The sequence below is a fragment of the Urocampus carinirostris genome, chromosome 9 (genome assembly GCF_059441175.1).
Source record: "Urocampus carinirostris isolate Australia breed hairy pipefish chromosome 9, RoL_Ucar_1.0, whole genome shotgun sequence".
NCBI classification, from domain to species: Eukaryota; Metazoa; Chordata; class Actinopteri; order Syngnathiformes; family Syngnathidae; genus Urocampus; species Urocampus carinirostris.
The window spans coordinates 39,326,082-39,344,955 of NC_142357.1; the positions used below are offsets into that span (position 1 = coordinate 39,326,082).

General features: G+C 42.7%; 1 protein-coding gene across 2 annotated transcripts in view; it reads left to right on the forward strand.

The window, feature by feature from the left end:
* slc44a1b (solute carrier family 44 member 1b) overlaps nt 1-17,748 on the forward strand; it is a 41,680-nt gene extending 23,932 nt beyond the window's left edge. For both annotated transcript variants that reach the window (XM_088343790.1, XM_088343791.1), the window contains exons 10-16: nt 3,450-3,618; nt 5,904-6,060; nt 6,129-6,212; nt 8,087-8,224; nt 8,287-8,523; nt 14,323-14,424; nt 17,200-17,748. In XM_088343790.1, the coding sequence (XP_088199916.1) occupies nt 3,450-3,618; nt 5,904-6,060; nt 6,129-6,212; nt 8,087-8,224; nt 8,287-8,523; nt 14,323-14,424; nt 17,200-17,223 (911 nt within the window). In that variant the 3' untranslated portion in view covers nt 17,224-17,748. The remainder of the gene's footprint in view (nt 1-3,449; nt 3,619-5,903; nt 6,061-6,128; nt 6,213-8,086; nt 8,225-8,286; nt 8,524-14,322; nt 14,425-17,199) is intronic.
* Nucleotides 17,749-18,874: the final 1,126 nt, after the last annotated feature.

An 18,874-nucleotide genomic window follows, 5' to 3' on the forward strand; every position in this document is an offset into this window, starting at 1 on the left:
AAGAGTCCCGGCTCCTAGGCTTTGTAGCGTATTATGAACTGACCGATAACGGATAATAGATAATGAATAAAGAAGATAGAACAATAACCCTTAAAAAATCCCTCCCCCCCACATATTCCTCCTTATAACTAATGTCATCAAAGTCGTCTTCCTTTTGTACGGGAAAGAGACTTTGTCATGTAGACGTCGTCCAACGCTCCCTAATTCAACAACACGCTAGCATCACGCTCGCAAAGTAAAGTTTACGTGCGGTAGCTCTGTTCCTTCTATATCGGACTGCTCGATTGCGTTTAGCTTAAATGTTGCGTCATGTGCCTTTCTTTCTGCAATTTCCATGATGAAGATATGTCTACGCCAGGGGTGTCAAACTCATTTTACCTCGGGGGCCACACGATAGAACAAACATTCTCTCGGGGGCCGGACTAGTAGATTAGAGAGAAAGAAAAAGAGAGAAAGAAATAAGACAAAGCGAAGGAGAGAAAAGAGAGAGGGTGGGACAATGAAAGAGAGGAAGGGAGAAAGAGAGAGAGAGAAGAGAGAGGGAGAGAGAATGTGAGAAACAAAAAAGATATAAAGACAAATAGTGAGAGAGGGGGAAAGAAATAGAGAGAAAGAATGATATCCAAAGAGAAATAGAAAGAGAGAAAGGGGGAAGGAGAGAAAAGAGAAGGAGAGAAGGAGAGAATGAGAGAAGGGGAAAGCAGGAGAGAGCGAAAGAGAGAAAAGGAAAAATGGAAGAGAGAGCAAAAGAAGGTAAAAAGACACAGAGAGAGAAAGAGACAAAGAGAAACAAAGAAAGAGAGAGAGACACAGAAAGTGAAAGAGAGAGACACGGAGAGTGAGAGAAAAAGGGAGGAAGAGAAAGAGAGAAAGAGAGAGAGAGAGAGAGAGAGAGAAGAAATACAAGTACACCGTCTTTGTGAGAGGCACCTGGCTTTGGCAACATCAAGTGGACATATTTAGACCTGCAGCTCGTTTTTCTCTGAGCGTTGTCTCGCGGGCCGGATTCAATCCCTTAGCGGGCCTGATCTGGCCCCCGGGCCGCATGTTTGACACCCCTGGTCTACACTAATTCAATTTGTGCACAGGCTAAGAAGTTGCAGTCTAAATCTTACCTTTTGTACTCGAGCGGCGTTAGAAAGATGACATAAATTGGCCGCATCACTGAATCAGCCGCAGGGTTGAAAGTTTGGGAAAAAAGTAGCGGATTATAGTCCGGGATTGACGGTAGTTTCTTTTGTCTTATTAGCATATTTGGTATTGGAGTCATCCAAAAGTTATTGAAAGTAATCCAGTTCAAGTAACCCTACCCAACCCTGCTTATTACATAGAGACAACGATGATATCACATTATTATAGATCAGGGTTCTGAGGGGCCGCTGTTTGATGACGACCTGAATCACGTAAACAGTGTGGAAAGCCCTCGTCTTACTCGACCGAATGAGATTTTCCTCTCGTCGGGATCTCAACTTTAGGATTTGTGCCTTTTCCTCTCGTGCAGGGGTGGCGAATACGCGGCTCTAGAGCCGCATGCGGCTCCTGGCCAATAAGAATGCGGCTCTTTGCCTCATCATATTTTCTATTTACTGTGGCTCTTTGCCTCGTTTCATGTTTAGGTTTTTCCCCCTCTTAAAACACACTTGAATCCATCAGAGTTAATAACTAATAATGAATAATATTTTGAAATTAATTTGGCAGTTTTTATGCTGCTCAGGACACATAACCAGGGTTGGGTAGGGTTACTTGAACTAGATTACTTTCAATTACTTTTGGATGACTCCAATACCAAATATGCCAATAAAAGACAAAAGAAACTAAATATGAATAAAATGACTCAATTTTGTGCAGGCTTGGGGAGTAACGGAATACATGGAACGGCAAAAATGATGTTAGCAAGCTGTTTGGATTTATTTTCATTTTGTTTCTGTCACATTTTATGTTCGTTTTGAGATCAAAGCCAGGAGAGAAAGCTTACCACGTGTTGTGAGTCATCATTTTATTCATATTTAGTTTCTTTTGACTTTTATTAGTATATTTGGTATTGGAGTAATCCAAAAGTAATTGAAAGTAATCAAGTTCAAGTAACCCTACCCGCCCCTGGATATAGTACATACAGACAAACAGGAGGACACTACGCCTGCTTCTCATCACCTGCACCTGACTCTAATAAATCTAAAGGAACCAGTAAACATCAATATTTAAGGACCGTGCCCACAGCAAAAGCTGTCAGATGTTTACCTGCTCTTGATGGCACTGGAGTTTTAAAACAATTTTTTGTAAATTCATTAAAAAAATTATAAAGTTATTTATAAATATATGAATTTATAAAAAATTATAAAATTTATAAAGAAATACAATTTATAAATTTAATACATTTACAAAAGAATAAAAAAATTATAAAGAAAAGTATAAAGAAATACAAAAAATATTTTATTTATTTATTTATTTATTACGAATTTGGGGGGTCAACGCAGTATTTGTTCCCCTACTCAGGGCCCGACTTTGAACTTTAGAATTTGGATGAAAAAAAACACACCGGAAGAAAAATTCAGTACGGTTCTGCTCTTCAAAAATGTAAACAGACGTTTGTTTTTTACCAGGGTTGGGTAGGGTTACTTTAACTGGATTACTTTCAATGACTTTTGGATTACTCCAATAGCAAATATGCTAATAAAAGACAAAAGAAACTAAATAGGAATAAAATGACTAAATTTTGTGCAGGCTTGGGGAGTAACGGAATACATGGAACGCCAAAAAGCTGTTTGGATTTATTTTCATTCTGTTTCTGTCGCATTTGATGTTCGTTTTGCCGGAGATCAAAGAGATCAAAGCCAGGAGAGAAAGCCTACGTGTTGTGAGTCATCATTTGATTCATATTTAGTTTATTTTGTCTTTTATTAGCATATTTTGTATTGGAGTCATCCAAAAGTCATTGAAAGTAATCCAGTTAAAGTAACCCGACCCAACCCTGTTTTTTACCGGCACGCTCTTAAAGGAGCCACGCTGCAAATAGCCGTCACCTCAAAAATCGTCGTTCCGCTGAAAAGTCGAGAACTCACAATCACTTTTGCTCGCGTGTCACGCCTTTTTCCTCATCGGGCATGAGTATTTTCAACCTTCGATACGTAGTATTCGTTTTCGGTCGCACTACCCAATTCGGAGACGTTTTGCGGTCCAATATGACACACTGTCCCTTTAAGATTTCCCCGCGGCAGTTTTGGAGCGAAACGCCGCCATCGCCACTTCTCAAGGTTTCTTCATTTTCCTCATGTTGAGGGTTTTTTTGAGTTTTTCCTTGCCCTCATGTTGGTTCCAGATCAGGGGATGGTGTCATAATAGTCTGAAAAATAGTCTGTGTAATAACCTGTGAAGCCCTTTGAGACTCTTTGTGATGAAGGGCGTCACAAATAAAAATGACTTGACTTGACCCTGGCTTTTCGGGGCCCTAGGGGAGGCGGTCCAAGAGGAGGAGGGGGGTCGGACCGAGTTCCGTCTGACGGGTCGTCTGGAGTACCTGACGTGGTTCCACGCGGTGGGCCTGCTGTGGATCACCGAGTTCATCCTGGCCTGCCAGCAGATGACGGTGGCGGGCGCCGTCGTCACCTATTACTTCACCAGGTAGCGCCCACCTTCCGCTCTGTTTTCCTTTGCCTTCTTTGTCCCGTCTCCATCTATCTTCTCATCAGCACTCAAAGTGTAGCTGTTTGTAGGGGGGTGGGCAAACTACGACCCGCGGCCGGATCGGGCCCGCCCGACAGATTTAATGCGGCCTGTGGGAGGAAAACGACCTCAAACGCAGAGCTGCAGTTTTAAATGGGTCCACCTGAGGTCGCCAAAGCCACTCACAAAACAAGCAGAGCTGTATTCCTTTCTTTTTCCTCTTATTTTCTTTCTCTCTCTACCTTCTTTCTCTTTGTCTCTCTGGATTTGGCGCTCTTTTTTCCTCACTTTCCCTGTTCTTTTGCTCTTTTTTCCCCTACCTCTCTCTCTTTCTTTCTCCTTCTTGCTCGCTTTGTTCCCTTTTTTTCCTCTCTCTCTCTACCTTGTTTCTCTTTGTCTCTCTGGATTTTGCTCTTTTTTCCTCACTTTCCCTGTTCTTTTGCTCTTTTTTCCCCTACCTCTCTCTCTTTCTTTCTCCTTCTTGCTCGCTTTCTTCCCTTTTTTTCCTCTCTCTCTCTACCTTGTTTCTCTTTGTCTCTCTGGATTTTGCTCTCCTCACTTTCCCTCTTTTTTGCTCTTTCTTTACCCCTCTCTCCTGTGTTCTTCTTCTTTCTGTTTTAGTCTAGTTCTCTTGTTCTCTCTCGTTGTCCATTTCTCTCTCTTTCTTTCTCTGTCTTTGACCCTCTCTTTTCTTGTTTCTTTCTTTCCTTTTCTCTATTTTTTGTCTCTATCTCTCTCTTGCCATATTTCTTTGATTCTATCTTTTTTCCCTACCTCTCTTTCTTTCTCCTTCTTCCTCACTTTCTTCCCCTTTTTCTCTCTCTCTGCCTTCTTTCTCTTTGTCTTTCTTGACTTTGCTCTCTTTTTTCCTCATTTTCCCTCTTTTTTGCTCTTTCTTTACTCCTCTCTCCTGTTCTCTTCTTCGTTCTCTTTTAGTCTAGTTCTCTTGTTCTCACCCGTTGACCATTTCTCTCTCTTTCTTTCTCTGTCTTTGACCCTCTCTTTCCTTGTTTCTTTCTTTCCTTTTCTCTATTTTTCTATGTATCTATCTCTCTCTCTTGCCCTATTTCTTTGATTTTCTCTTTTTTCCCTACCTCTGTCTCTTTCTTTCTCCTTCTTGCTCACTTTCTTCCCTTTTTTCTCTCTCTCTCTCTGCCTTCTTTCTCGACTTTGCTCTCTTTTTTCCTCACTTTCCCTCTTTTTTGCTCTTTCTTTACCCCTCTCTCCCGTTCTCTTCTTTCTCTTTAAGTCGTGTTCTCTTGTTCTTTCTTGTTGTCCATTTCTCTCTATCTTACTCTTTATCTTTTCTCTTTCTTTATTTGTCTTTGACCCTCTCTTTCCTAGTGTCTTTCTTTCCTTTTCTCTATTTTTCTTTGTCTATCTCTCTCTCTCTTGCCCTATTTCTTTGATTCTCCTTTTTCCCTTTTTCTCTCTTTCTCGCTCCCTTTTGCTCACTTTCTTCCCTTTTTTCTATCTCTCCCCGTCTCTAATTTCCCATCTATTGCCCTCTTTCTTTCTCTCTCACTCTGTATATCTCTTTCTTTCTCCCTTTTCTTTTTCTTTTTCAGGAAAAATAATCTGCCAGTGGAAAACCCTTTTTTCTCTCTCTCTCTCTGCCTTCTTTCTCGACCTTGCTCTCTTTTTTCCTCACTTTCCCTCTTTTTTGCTCTTTCTTTACCCCTCTCTCCCGTTCTCTTCTTTCTCTTTAAGTCGTGTTCTCTTGTTCTTTCTTGTTGTCCATTTCTCTCTATCTTACTCTTTATCTTTTCTCTTTCTTTATTTGTCTTTGACCCTCTCTTTCCCAGTGTCTTTCTTTCCTTTTCTCTATTTTTCTTTGTCTATCTCTCTCTCTCTTGCCCTATTTCTTTGATTCTCTTTTTTCCCTTCTTCTCTCTTTCTCGCTCCCCTTTGCTCACTTTCTTCCCTTTTTCCTATCTTTGTCCCTGTCTCTAACTTTCTCTCTATATAACCCTCTCTCTCTCTCTCTCTCTCTCTCTCTCTCTCTCTCTCTCTCTCTCTCTCTCTCTCTCTCTCTCTCTCTCTTATCCCTTTCTTTTTCTTTTTCGGCAAAAAAACGATCTGCCAGTGGAAAACCCTTTTTTTCCCCTTCGCGCTCTAGACCCGGTCTCCGGCACATTAGAGTGCCCGACGGGGTACATCCCCTGAAAATCCCTGCTGTGGAAGGCGAAAGAGAAAAACCCTGGCACATAGAAGGCTGCTTATGCAGTTTTTATGCTTCTCAGGGACAAGAAGCGTCTTCCGGCCTGGCCCATCGTCCGCTCGGCGCTCCGGCTGCTGCGCTACCACGTGGGCACGGTAGCCAAAGGTTCCTTCATCATCACGCTGGTGAAAATTCCCAGACTCCTCCTCATCTACCTGCACAAGCAGCTCAAGGGGAAGGTAACGGCGCCACCTGCCGGACGTTCCCCGAATGGCGGCCAAAAGCCGAGCTTTTCTCCGCCTTGCAGGAAAACGCCTGCGCTCGCTGCGCTCTCAAGTCCTGCATTTGCTGCTTGTGGTGCCTGGAGAAGTGCCTGAACTATCTCAACCAGGTCAGTGGGCCAAGGATCCTTTTCTGCGCTTTGGTCCGCGCGGTCTTCGCTCGCAAAATGGCCGAAAGGGTGCCGGGACAGCGGGACACGTCCCCCGATCTGGAACCGACAGTAGGGCGAGGAAAAACTCCCAAGACAACACAGTCAATTTTGGTCGGGTTTCTTTTCCAAGGTCATTTATTCTGATTGTTTTTTTGGTTTTGTGTTTTCTAGAACAATTTCTGTGTTTTTTTTGGGGGGTCGTTTTTCAATCGATGTTTGCTCGTCTTAACCTTTTTGGGGGGGTTTTGTAGTCGCTTTTTTTCTCTTGTTTTTTGGGCTTTTTTCGGGTCCTTTTTGGGTTGTTTTTATCTTTCTTATCGTTTCTATGGTCGTTTTTTTTTGCTCGTTCTTCAGTTGTTTTTTGAGGGTGTTTTTTTTTAGTCGTTAGCTCTCTTTTTTCCTCACTTTCCCTCTTTTTTGCTCTTTTTTCTCTCTCTCTCTCTCTCTACATTCTTTCTCTTTGTCTCTCTGGATTTTACTCTCTTTTTTTCCTCACTTTCCCTCTTTTTTGCTCTTTCTTTACCTCTCTCCTGTTCTCTTTTTCTTTCTCTTTTACTCTAGTTCTCTTGTTCTCTCTCGTTGTCCATTTCTCTCTCTTTCTTTCTCTGTCTTCGACCCTCTCTTTTCCTCGTGTCTTTCTTTCCTTTTCTCTACTTTTCTTTGTCTCTATCTCTCTCACTCTTGCCCAATTTCTTTGATTCTCTCTTTTTTTAACCTACCTCTCTCTCTTTCTTTCTCCTTCTTGCTCACTTTCTTCCCTTTTTTCTCTCTCTCTCTTTCTTCTGTCGCTATTTTCTCTTGTTTTTAGCCTTTTTTTCGGGTCCTTTTAGGGTTGTTTTTATCTTTCTTATCGTTTCTATGGTCTTTTTTTTGCTCGTTCTTCAGTTGTTTTTTGAGGGTGTTTTTTTTAGTCGTTCTATTCGGTCATTAGGGCGTTTATTTCTCTTTTTTTGGGGGTTGGGTGTTTTACAGTCCCATTTCAGCCATTTGGAAAAATATGGTCAATCATATTCATATTTTATTTGTTTTTTTCTTTGGTTGTTTTGGGGTCATCTTTTTGGGGTCGTTTTTCTGCCATATATCTGTCAATTTATGTTTTTTATCCTTTATTTGACGTTTTTGGGTTGTTGTTAATTTTTTTGAGTTGTTTTTCAATTTTTTGTGGTAGTTTTTTTGGTTGTTTATAGTTTTTTTCCCCCCATTTTTATGGATCGTTTTTCTTAGGGATGGTTGTTTTTTAGCTCAGATATGGGTCGTTTTCAGGTCGTTTTTCAGTGTTTTTTTTTTTGGGGAGGATCGTTTTTAGGTTGTTTTTCAGGTTTGATTTGTTTTGGGGTTTTTTTCCGGCTATTTTTAGTCTTATTTTTGCTCATTAATCTGTTGTTTATTGGGCCATTTTGGGGGTGTCAGGAAACGGACCGGAAAGCAGGAAGTCGGAACTTATGAGCGTAGACGATCTGTCACTTTAAGTAGGAAATAAAAGTTGTCCAACACACAAACGGACCAAAGACAAAACAAAACAGGTTTAAAGGCAATCGAAATTACAAACTTGGTATTACTCAGATCAAACAGGCATGAACAGGTCTTCAACAAGGTAAAGCAACGGGCAGTCCCAAAAGGAGCGTTTAAGTACTCCACAAGCAATCAGTTCAATGCGTCTCAGCCGGTGTCAAGGGGCGGGGCGAGCTGGGTGCCATGACAACCGTGCAGGACATGACTTTTGATGGTTTCCGGGCAGTTTTCAGGTCATTTCGGGGTCGGTTTTCGGGCGGTTTCTTTTTTCATTCCATTGAAAGTTTCAGTTTAGTTTTAAGACCGAACCCGTTTTTCAGAACGCGTACGCGGCCACGGCCATCAACGGCACGGGCTTCTGCACGTCGGCTCGAGACGCTTTCGTGCTCTTGGTGGAGAACGCCCTGCGGGTGGCCACCGTCAACGCCGTGGGAGACGTGGTGCTCTTCCTGGGAAAGGTGACGTACGCCCGCCGGGAAAATCCTGGAAGACCGGTCTGGAAAATCCCGTCTCCGCCCAGATCCTGATCGTGAGCGCCACGGCGTTGGCCGGCGCGCTGTGGCTGAACGCCGGCGGCGACCCATCCCGGTGGTTGGCGCCGCTGGCCGTGGTTTGCCTCTTCGCTTTCTTGGTGTCGCACTGCTTCCTGTCCGTCTTGGAGACGGTGGTGGACGTCCTCTTCCTCTGCTTCGCCGCCGACACCAAATACAACGACGGCACTCCGGGGAAGGAGTTCTTCATGGATAAAGCGCTCATGGTGAGAAGTCGTCAGGGTTTGGTAGGGTTACTTTAGCTGGATTACTTTCAACTACTTTTGGATTACTCCAATACCTCATCTCATCTCATTAGCTGCACTGCTTATCCTCAGTAGGGTCGCGGGGGTGCTGGAGCCCATCCCAGCAATCATCGGGCAGTGGGCAAGGGACACCCTGAACTGGTTGCCAGCCAATCGCAGGGCACACAGGGACAGACAACTCGCTTATTCACACCTAGGGACAATTTGGACCGGCCAATCCACCTGAAATGCATGTCTGCCCGGAAAAAACCCACGCAAGCACGGGGAGAACATACAAACTCCGCACAGTAGGTCCGGTAGCTGGATTTGAACCCACACAGGAGGTACCCAAGACCTTAGAACTGTGCCGCACACGCGCTAACCACTGCTCCGCCGTGCTGCCCTACTCCAATACCAAATATGCTAATAAAAGACCAAAGAAACAAAATATGAATAAAATTACTAAATTTTGTGCGGAACAGCAAAAATGATGTTGGCCAGCTGTTTGGATTTATTTTCATTTTGTTTCTCTCGCATTTTATGTCCACTTTGCCGGAGATCAAAGAGATCAAAGCCAGGAGAGAAAGCTTACCACGTGTTGTGAGTCATCATTTGATTCATATTTAGTTTCTTTTGTCTTTTGTTAGCATATTTGGTATTGGAGTATTCCAAAGGTAATTGAAAGTAATCGAATTAAAGTAACCCTACCCAACCCTGGATATAGTTCATACAGACAAACAGGAGGACACTACGCCTGCTTCTCATCACCTGCACCTGACTCTAATAAATCTAAAGGAACCAGTAAACACCAATATTTAAGGACCGTGCCCACAGCAAAAGCTGTCAGATGTTTACCTGCTCTTGATGGCACTGGAGTTTCAAAACAAATTTTTGTGGATATAGTCAGGGTTGGAAAGGGTTACTTTAACTTGATTACTTTCAATTACTTTTGGATAACTCCAATACCAAATATGCTAAAAAAAGACAAAATAACTAAACATGAATAAAATGACTCAATTTTGTGCAGGCTTGGGGAGTAACGGAATACATGGAACGGCAAAAATGATGTTGGCAAGCTGTTAGGATTTATTTTCATTTTGTTTCTGTCGCATTTTATTTTCGTTTTGCCGGAGATCAAAGAGATCAAAGCCAGGAGAGAAAGCTTACCACGTGTTGTGAGTCATCATTTTATCCATATTTACTTTCTTTTGTCTTTCATTAGCATATTTGGTATTGGAGTCATCCAAAAGTAAATGAAAGTAATCCAGTTAAAGTAACCCTACCCAACCCTGCCCGTCGTACCATATCAGTAGCCTAGATGGTAAGGCGCCCGCTTTAAGACTGGGAGGTCGGTGGTTCGCGCCCCGGCCGAGTCATTCCTAAGACTTAAAAAGTGGTCGGCGGCGCCCTCTGTTGGCTGCGGCTGCATCGGCTCGCTACAACGGGTCAGGTGCAATCGACATTTCGTTCTGTGTACATTGTTACACAGAATGACAATACAAGGAAATTATTATTATTATTATTATTATATAGCAACAGCAGGTGAAGTGAACAGCAGGAGTCATGTGCTTCTAGTTACTAGTTCTTCCAAAATCTAGTTACTCAAAGGGGAAATATTGATTGCGCCCTAGAAGCAACACATTTCTCCTCTACTCCAAGTGCAACCAAAAGAAAACGTCAACAATAAAAGGACAATCGGCAGTAAACAAAATAAACCGAGTCGAAATGGAATGGTCCGTCGCGGGGACGGGAATTCCCACTCTTTTTAGAAAACCGGCTATTTTGCCTCGGCTCCCGATTGGCTCTTGTACTCTTGTAAGGTTTTAACATTTCCTAAACTGAAATCTGACTCTTAATTCCTTACAGTTGGAGCATATTCAGAAGTCGGAGAAGTTATTGAGCCGAGTATAGTCCACATATTCATTTATTAGCCGAATCCGAGATTTGAACACATGTTTCTTCCTTGCCATATTACAATCGTGTGTGTAGAAAGAGGGCGAGCGACGGGGGCTTCCGGGGGCTCCTCTTTTATGACACATGGCGATCAAATGTCCGGCCCCGTGACCAAGCCTCTGGCTGATTGGTCCGCGCCGTGTTGATGCAATCATCCCAACCGTCCTTCGAAGCATCGGGAGAAGGTGATAAGTCATCGCCCTTGGCCCCAGGCGAGTTGATTAAATCATTGTTACCTGCACAGACTGAAAACCAAGAAAACATTCCAAAAAAGTTCCACTCAAGGCTGAGGATCAAACTGAGGATAAGTATTTGGAGTATAAGTCGAATAAAACAACGTATAAATAGTATGTAACTTCACTCTTCGGGTTGTTTTTGTCGACGAATCCGTCTACTACCTTTTATTATGCGTTACGATGAATGAGCCGAAAAGAGGAAAAATGCAGTGAAATAATCACTTAAACTGTCACGGGCTGGACCGGACCAGAACGGAGGCAGGAAGGGAGAACTCAATTGCGTTGACGATCAAAACTTTTATTTAGTAAAATAAAAGTCGTCCAAAACTCAGGGACAAGACAGAACAAACAGGCTTTAATTAAAAACGTGCAAACACAGGTTTCTTCTGACTCAAACAAAACAGAGCAAAACAGAACGGGAGATGCAGACAGAAAATGCAATGAGCCAGCACCCGCAAAACCCACAACCCACCCTTAAGTAACACATACGCAAATTAGCTGATCTGCTTCAGCTGTTGCCCAGGGGGCGGGGCCAGCCGGTCGCCACGGCGACCATGCTGGCCATGACATAAACGTTAAAGCTGAAAAACACGGGAAACATCCATTCAAATCATTCTAAATCTACAAAGAAAAGGATGGATAACAATTTTAACCTTTTTTATTCTCAAAAAATTCAAGGACATGCGCACGGACTCCCTGAAAAAAACAATGCCTTTTGAGCAATCTCAAGAGAATGGAACCGCCAACGGAGAGCCGGCTCTACGAGCCGCTTCGTTTCGAGGACGACGCGAGTCGGTTCCCGCATTTGCCGATTGGCCTATTCTTTCCTCGCATTAGTAAATACTGTATTCGTCACGGCGTAAGGTGACGTCCACGACTCGGAGAAAAGCGTTATCTAGAAGCAAAGTGGCTCCCTTCGTTCTCTTCAAGGAACCTGCTCGTAGAGTCGTTACGTTCATCAATGAGGCGTCGCTAAATTGAAGGGAGCCGGTGCGTTTGAGAACCCCTGATCGTTTGCCCAAAAAGACAATCGCCCCTCGCTCTACGGGGCGCACGATGGGAGCCGGCTCCCTTCGAGATAGTCACGCGTCCTCGGTGAACATAACGCCACTATGAGCCAACCCTTTGAAGGGATCGAAGGGAGACGGCTCTCCACCAGTCACGGCCAGAAGAGACGCTTCTCGAAATACAGCCAGAACTCTCATCACGACACTGCGCTACTCATGACCCTTTCTCTCACCCACCTTTCTTCCACCTCTTGACATTCCTTTGACCTTCACGTGACCTTCCTTTTCACCCTCTCATGACATTATACTTCGTCTTTCTTTTCACCTTCTTCTGAACTTCATTCAACCTCCTTTTAACCTTCTTATGCCCTTCTTGACATTCTTTTGACCTTCTAACGACTTTCTTCTGACCTTCTTTTCACCTTTGTTTCTCCTTCTTTAACCTTCTTGTGACCTCCTTCCGACCTTCTTTTCACTTTTGTTTGTCCTTCTTTTGATTTTCTAGCGACCTCCTCCTGACCTTCTTTCACATTCTTTCCACCTCCTTTTGATGTTCTTGTGACTTTCTTTTCACATTCGTCCCACCTTCTTTCAACCTCCTTTTAACCTTCTTATGCCCTTCTCTTGATATTCGTTTGACCTTCTAACAACTTTCTTCTGACCTTCTCTTCACCTTTGTTTATCCTTCTTTGACTTTCCTTTGACCTCCTTCTGATCTTCTTTCACGTTATTTCCACCTCCTTTTGATGTTCTTGTGACTTTCTTTTCACCTTCTTTCGACCTTCTTTCAACATCCTTTTAACCTTCTTATGACCTTGTCTTGACATTTTTTTGACCTTATAACGACTTTCTTCTGACCTTCTTTTCACCTTTGTTTCTCCTTCTTTAACCTTCTTGTGACCTCCTTCCGACCTTCTTTTCACTTTTGTTTGTCCTTCTTTTGATTTTCTAGCGACCTCCTCCTGACCTTCTTTCACGTTCTTTCCACCTCCTTTTGATGTTCTTGTGACTTTCTTTTCACATTCGTCCCACCTTCTTTCAACCTCCTTTTAACCTTCTTATGCCCTTCTCTTGATTTTCGTTTGACCTTCTAACGACTTTCTTCTGACCTTCTCTTCACCTTTGTTTCTCCTTCTTTGACTTTCCTTTGACCTCCTTCTGATCTTCTTTCACGTTATTTCCACCTCCTTTTGATGTTCTTGTGACTTTCTTTTCACCTTCTTTTGACCTTCTTTCAACCTCCTTTAAACCTTCCTATGCCCTTCTCTTGACATTTTTTTGACCTTCCAACGACATTCTTCTGACTTTCTTTTCACCCTTGTTTCTCCTTCTTTGACCTTCTTTTGATCTCCTTCTGACCTTCTTTTCACCGTTGTTCCTCCTTCTTTGACCTCCTTCTGAGCTTCTTTTCACCTTTATTTCTCCTTCTTTGACCTTCTTTTGACCTCATCCTGACCTTCTTTTCACCTTTGTTTCTCCTTCTTTGACTTTCTTTTGACTTCCTTCTGACTTTCTTTTCACCTTTGTTTCTCCTTCTTTGACCTTCTTGCGACCTCCTTCTGACGTTCTTTCGCGTTCTTTCCACCTCCTTTTGATGTTCTTGTGACTTTCTTTTCACCTTTTTCCGACCTTCTTTCAACCTCCTTTTAACCTTCCTATGCCCTTCTCTTGACATTTTTTTGACCTTCTAACGACGTTCTTCTGACCTTCTTTTCACGTTTGTTTCTCCTTCTCTGACTTTCTTTTGACCCCCTTCTGACCTTCTCTTCACCTTTGTTTGTCCTTCTTTTGACCTTCTTGCGACCTCCTTCTGACCTTCTTTCACGTTCTTTCCACCTCCTTTTGATGTTCTTGTGACTTTCTTTTCACCTTTTTCCGACCTTCTTTCAACCTCCTTTTAACCTTCCTATGCCCTTCTCTTGACATTTTTTTGACCTTCTAACGACGTTCTTCTGACTGTCTTTTCACCCTTGTTTCTCCTTCTTTGACCTTCTTTTGTTCTCCTTCTGACCTTCTTTTCACCTTTGTTTCTCCTTATTTGACCTTCTTTTGACCTCCTTCTGACCTTCTTTTCGCCTTTGTTTCTCCTTCTTTAACTTTCTATTGACTTCCTTCTGACTTTCTTTTCACCTTTGTTTCTCCTTCTTTGACCTTCTTGCGACCTCCTTCTGACGTTCTTTCGCGTTCTTTCCACCTCCTTTTGATGTTCTTGTGACTTTCTCTTCACCTTCTTCCAACCTCCTTCTGACGTTCTTTCGCGTTCTTTCCACCTCTTTTTAACCTTCTTATGCCCTTCTTTTGACATTTTTTTACCTTCTAACGACTTTCTTCTGACCTTCTTTTCACCTTTGTTTCTCCTTTTTTGACCTTCTTTTGACCTCCTCCTGACCTTCTTTTCACCTTTGTTTCTCCTTCTTTTGACCTCCTCCTGACCTTCTTTTCACCTTTGTTCCTCCTTCTTTTGACCTTCTTGCGACCTCCTTCTGACCTTCTTTCACGTTCTTCCCACCTGCTTTTGATGTTCTTGTGACTTTCTTTTTCACCTTCTTTCGACCTTGGTTTGACATCTCTTTGTTGCCCAACAGGAGCTGGTGGAGCGCGGCCGTCGCAGCGATAGGTCGGCCATCATGAGGGGGCGGAGTCGAGTCAAAGAAGCGCCGTCGGAGGGCGCCGAAATGAAGCCGATGGTGAGTGCGGAAGGCGGGCCGGGGGGCGGGGCCGACCTCAACCATTGCGTGGAGTGGGAGGAGCTAGAAGAGTTCCAAGCCTACTACCTCCTGGTGGCCGTTTTCATGGACTGCGCCTTGACCACGACCGACGAGCCCACGCTCGTCTTTAGCCAGGACGTTTTCCTCTTCCTGTGCGTCTATTTACCCGCCTCCGGGCTCTTCTTACTGGCCCGGCTGCTGGCGGCGCCCGACGTTGGCCCCGCCCCTCCCACGTCGCCCTGCCCCGCCCCCACGGACGCATGCTGATGTGCTCTCTGCCTTATTGCCGTCGTCCCATTGGTTACTGGGGAGTCAGACTGATACCAGTGGCGAGACCGCCTTTTTTTTTTTTTTTTACTCTCGTGCACTAATCAAGCATTTTGCCTTAAAGGGACATTCTATATGATTTAGTGCCTCCTAGTGGTAGAAAAAAAGGTACAATGTTCTTTCATCTTACTTTTACTTTTTTGTTCTTCACTACTTTTTGCTAATCGTTTTTCTATTTCTCCTGAATTATTTTTTAAATGTATTTTATTGTTGTTTTTTTTCTTTTTTTCTTATTTTAACTTTTTTCCTTTTCTGTTTTTTTCTTTTATTTTTTTCTTTATTCTCCCCTTTTTCCCTGTTTTCTACCTATTTCTTTTTTTTCCTTACAAAATACTGGGCAAAAAAAACGAACAGAAAAATCAGTGCCTTTTAGTCACTTTGGTGCTTGCTAGCACTTGTTTTTGGCGCCATCGACTGATTATTTATTGCACACTGTCGCTTTAAGTACGGGGGGGCGCCTGGTATCAGAGAAGGCCCCGTGTCGTGTCAGTGCCGATAATCACGAGTCATCCATCATGATCATTTTATTTTTGTGCTTGTCCATCTCATCATCCTCATCATCATCATCATCATCATCACGGTATGCTATGTAGCCGTTAGCTAGCTCCTTTCACCTCCTTTCAATGTCCTTTTGACCTCCTTCTCACCTCCTAGTGAGCCTCCTTTGACCTCCTTTTGAACATCTTTAAACATTTCTTTCACTTTCTTGTGACCTTCTTTTGACCTTCATTTAATCTTTGTTTCATCTTCTTGTGACATTCCTTCGACGTCCTTTTGACCTACTAATGACCTTCTTTTGACCTCCTTTCCACCTTCTAATGAGCCTCCTTTGACCTCCTTTTGAACTTCTTTCAACATTTCTTTCACCTTCTTGTGACCTCCTTTTGACCTACTAATGACCTTCTTTTGACCTCCTTTTCACCTTCTAATGACCTCCTTTGACCTCCTTTTGAACATTTTTCAACATTTCTTTCACCTTCTTGTGACCTTTTGACCTACTAATGACCTTCTTTTGACCTCCTTTTCACCTTCTAATGAGCCTCCTTTGACCTCCTTATGAACATCTTTCAACATTTCTTTCACCTTTGACCTTCACTTGAATTTTGGTTCACCTTTTTGTGACATTCCTTTGACATCCTTTTGACCTACTAATGACCTTCTTTTGACCTCCTTTTAACCTTCTAATGACCCTCCATTGACCATCCTTTTGAACTCCTTTTCACCTTCTAGTGAGCCTCCTTTGACCTTCCTGTTGAACATCTTTCAACATTTCTTTCACCTTCTTATGACCTTCTTTTGACCTTCATTTGACCTTTGTTTCACCTTGAGACCTCCTTTTGACGTCCTTTTGACCTACTAATGACCTTCTTTTGACCTCCTTCTCACCTTCGAATGACCCTCCATTGACCATCCTTCAAAATTCTTTTCACCCCCCTTCAATGTCCTTTTGACCTCCTTTTCACCTTCTTGTGACATTCCTTTGGCCTCCTTTCGACGTCCTTTTGACCTACTAATGACCTTCTTTTGACCTCCTTTTCACCTTCAAATGACCCTCCATTGATCATCCTTCAAAATTCTTTTCACCCCCCTTCAATGTTCTTTTGACCTCCTTTTCACCTTCTTGTTACATTCCTTTGACCTGCCTTCGATGTCCTTTTGACCTACTAATGACCTTCTTTTGGCCTCCTTTTCACCTTCAAATGACCCTCCATTGATCATCCTTCAAAATTCTTTTCACCCCCTTCAATGTTCTTTTGACCTCCTTTTCACCTTCTTGTTACATTCCTTTGACCTGCCTTCGATGTCCTTTTGACCTACTAATGACCTTCTTTTGGCCTCCTTTTCACCTTCAAATGACCCTCCATTGATCATCCTTCAAAATTCTTTTCACCCCCTTCAATGTTCTTTTGACCTCCTTTTCACCTTCTTGTTACATTCCTTTGACCTGCCTTCGATGTCCTTTTGACCTACTAATGACCTTCTTTTGGCCTCCTTTTCACCTTCAAATGACCCTCCATTGATCATCCTTCAAAATTCTTTTCACCCCCTTCAATGTTCTTTTGACCTCCTTTTCACCTTCTTATGACCTTCTTATGACCTTCTTTTGACCTTCATTTGACCTTTGTTTCACCTTGTGACCCCCTTTTGACGTCCTTTTGACCTACTCATGACCTTCTTTTGACCTCCTTTTCACCTTCTAACGACCCTCCATTGACCATCCTTCAACATTCTTTTCACCCGCTTTCGATGTCCATTTGACCTTCTTTTGACCTCCTTCTCACCTTCAAACGACCCTCTTTTAGCATTCTTTTCACCGTCTTTGGACCTCCTTTTGACCTTCTCGTGACCTTTTCTCGACATTTTTCACCTCCTTCGGACTTTCTTTCTGCGAGCGAATAACCTTTTTCTTCGTTTTCCCTTTCCCAGGCTCCCGGGACGAGTTCGGCTTGACGGAAGGAAAAAGGCCACGCCGGGACTCCCTTCGACTTTTCTTTCCGAGCGAGCGTTGGCATAAGCGGACCCCCGCCCGCCCACCACCGCGTTACGTAACAAGCACTTTATAAGGAAGCGCCGCTCCTTTTTTTTCCTCTCTTTATCGTCTTCTCTACTCCTTCGGAATTTTTGAGGTCATCCCTTCCCATGGACGGATCCGATGGCGTTTTTTTTTTTCATTTTATTTTGGCGGGTAAGTCTTCCGACGGAGGGGCTAAAGTCTCAAACAGGAAGGGGCGTGGCTCGGAGGAGGAGTCCCGTGGGATCCGCCTCCTTCGGACGCTCTGGAAACGCGACGGCCTCCGCTTCCTGTCTGGACAGGAAGTGGGCGCGGCCATCCGACGTCCCCTCTTCCTGGACGACGATTCTTCCGGCTTTTCTTTAATATTTAATATTTCTTATGTACATTTAGGGTTCAGTTTGTTTTTTTTTAAGAAAATAGTCCTCGAAAAATAAACAACTTTGGCTTGTGCCGACTCTTGGGATGCGTTTGGTTTGGTTTTTTTCCGGTTCGCTGTTTCCAAAATGTCAAATCCTTGCAAGCCGAAATGATTTGGTCTGAATTTGACTCCGTGTCTTTAAGAGGACATTGTGTATTTGTTGAGCGCCTCCTAGTGGTTAAAAGAAACTTTATTCAGTAGGAGGTGCGAAAACTCGACTTATATGGTGAGCAAAAATCAGGGTTGGGAAGTGTTACTTTAACTGGATTACTTTCATTTACTTTTGGATTACTCCAATACCAAATATGTCTTTTATTAGCATAGGGTTAGGGTTACTTTAATTGGATTACTTCCAACTACTTTTGGATTACTCCAATACCAAATATCTTTAACCGGATTACTTCCAATTACTTTTGGATTACTCCAATACCAAATATGTCTTTTATTAGCATAGGGTTAGGGTTACTTTAACTGGATTACTTTCAATTACTTTTGGATTACTCCAATACCAAATATGTCTTTTATTAGCATAGGGTTAGGGTTACTTTAACTGGATTACTTTCAATTACTTTTGGATTACTCCAATACCAAATATGTCTTTTATTAGCATAGGGTTAGGGTTACTTTAACTGGATTACTTCCAATTACTTTTGGATTACTCCAATACCAAATATCTTAAACCGGATTACTTCCAATTACTTTTGGATTACTCCAATACCAAATATGTCTTTTATTAGCATAGGGTTAGGGTTACTTTAACTGGATTACTTCCAATTACTTTTGGATTACTCCAATAGCAAATATCTTTAACCGGATTACTTCCAATTACTTTTGGATTACTCCAATACCAAATATGTCTTTTATTAGCATAGGGTTAGGGTTACTTTAACTGGATTACTTCCAATTACTTTTGGATTACTCCAATACCAAATATCTTTAACTGGATTACTTCCAATTACTTTTGGATTACTCCAATACCAAATATGTCTTTTATTAGCATATTTGGTATTGGAGTAATCCAAAAGTAATTGAAAGTAATCCAGTTCAAGTAACCCTACCCAACCCTGAATGTGGTGTACCCCAGGGTTCTATATTAAGCCCAGTTATTTTAATATTCTAGAGTTGCTGCACCAGGGTGACATCATCAAGATATTAAAAACAAATGAATA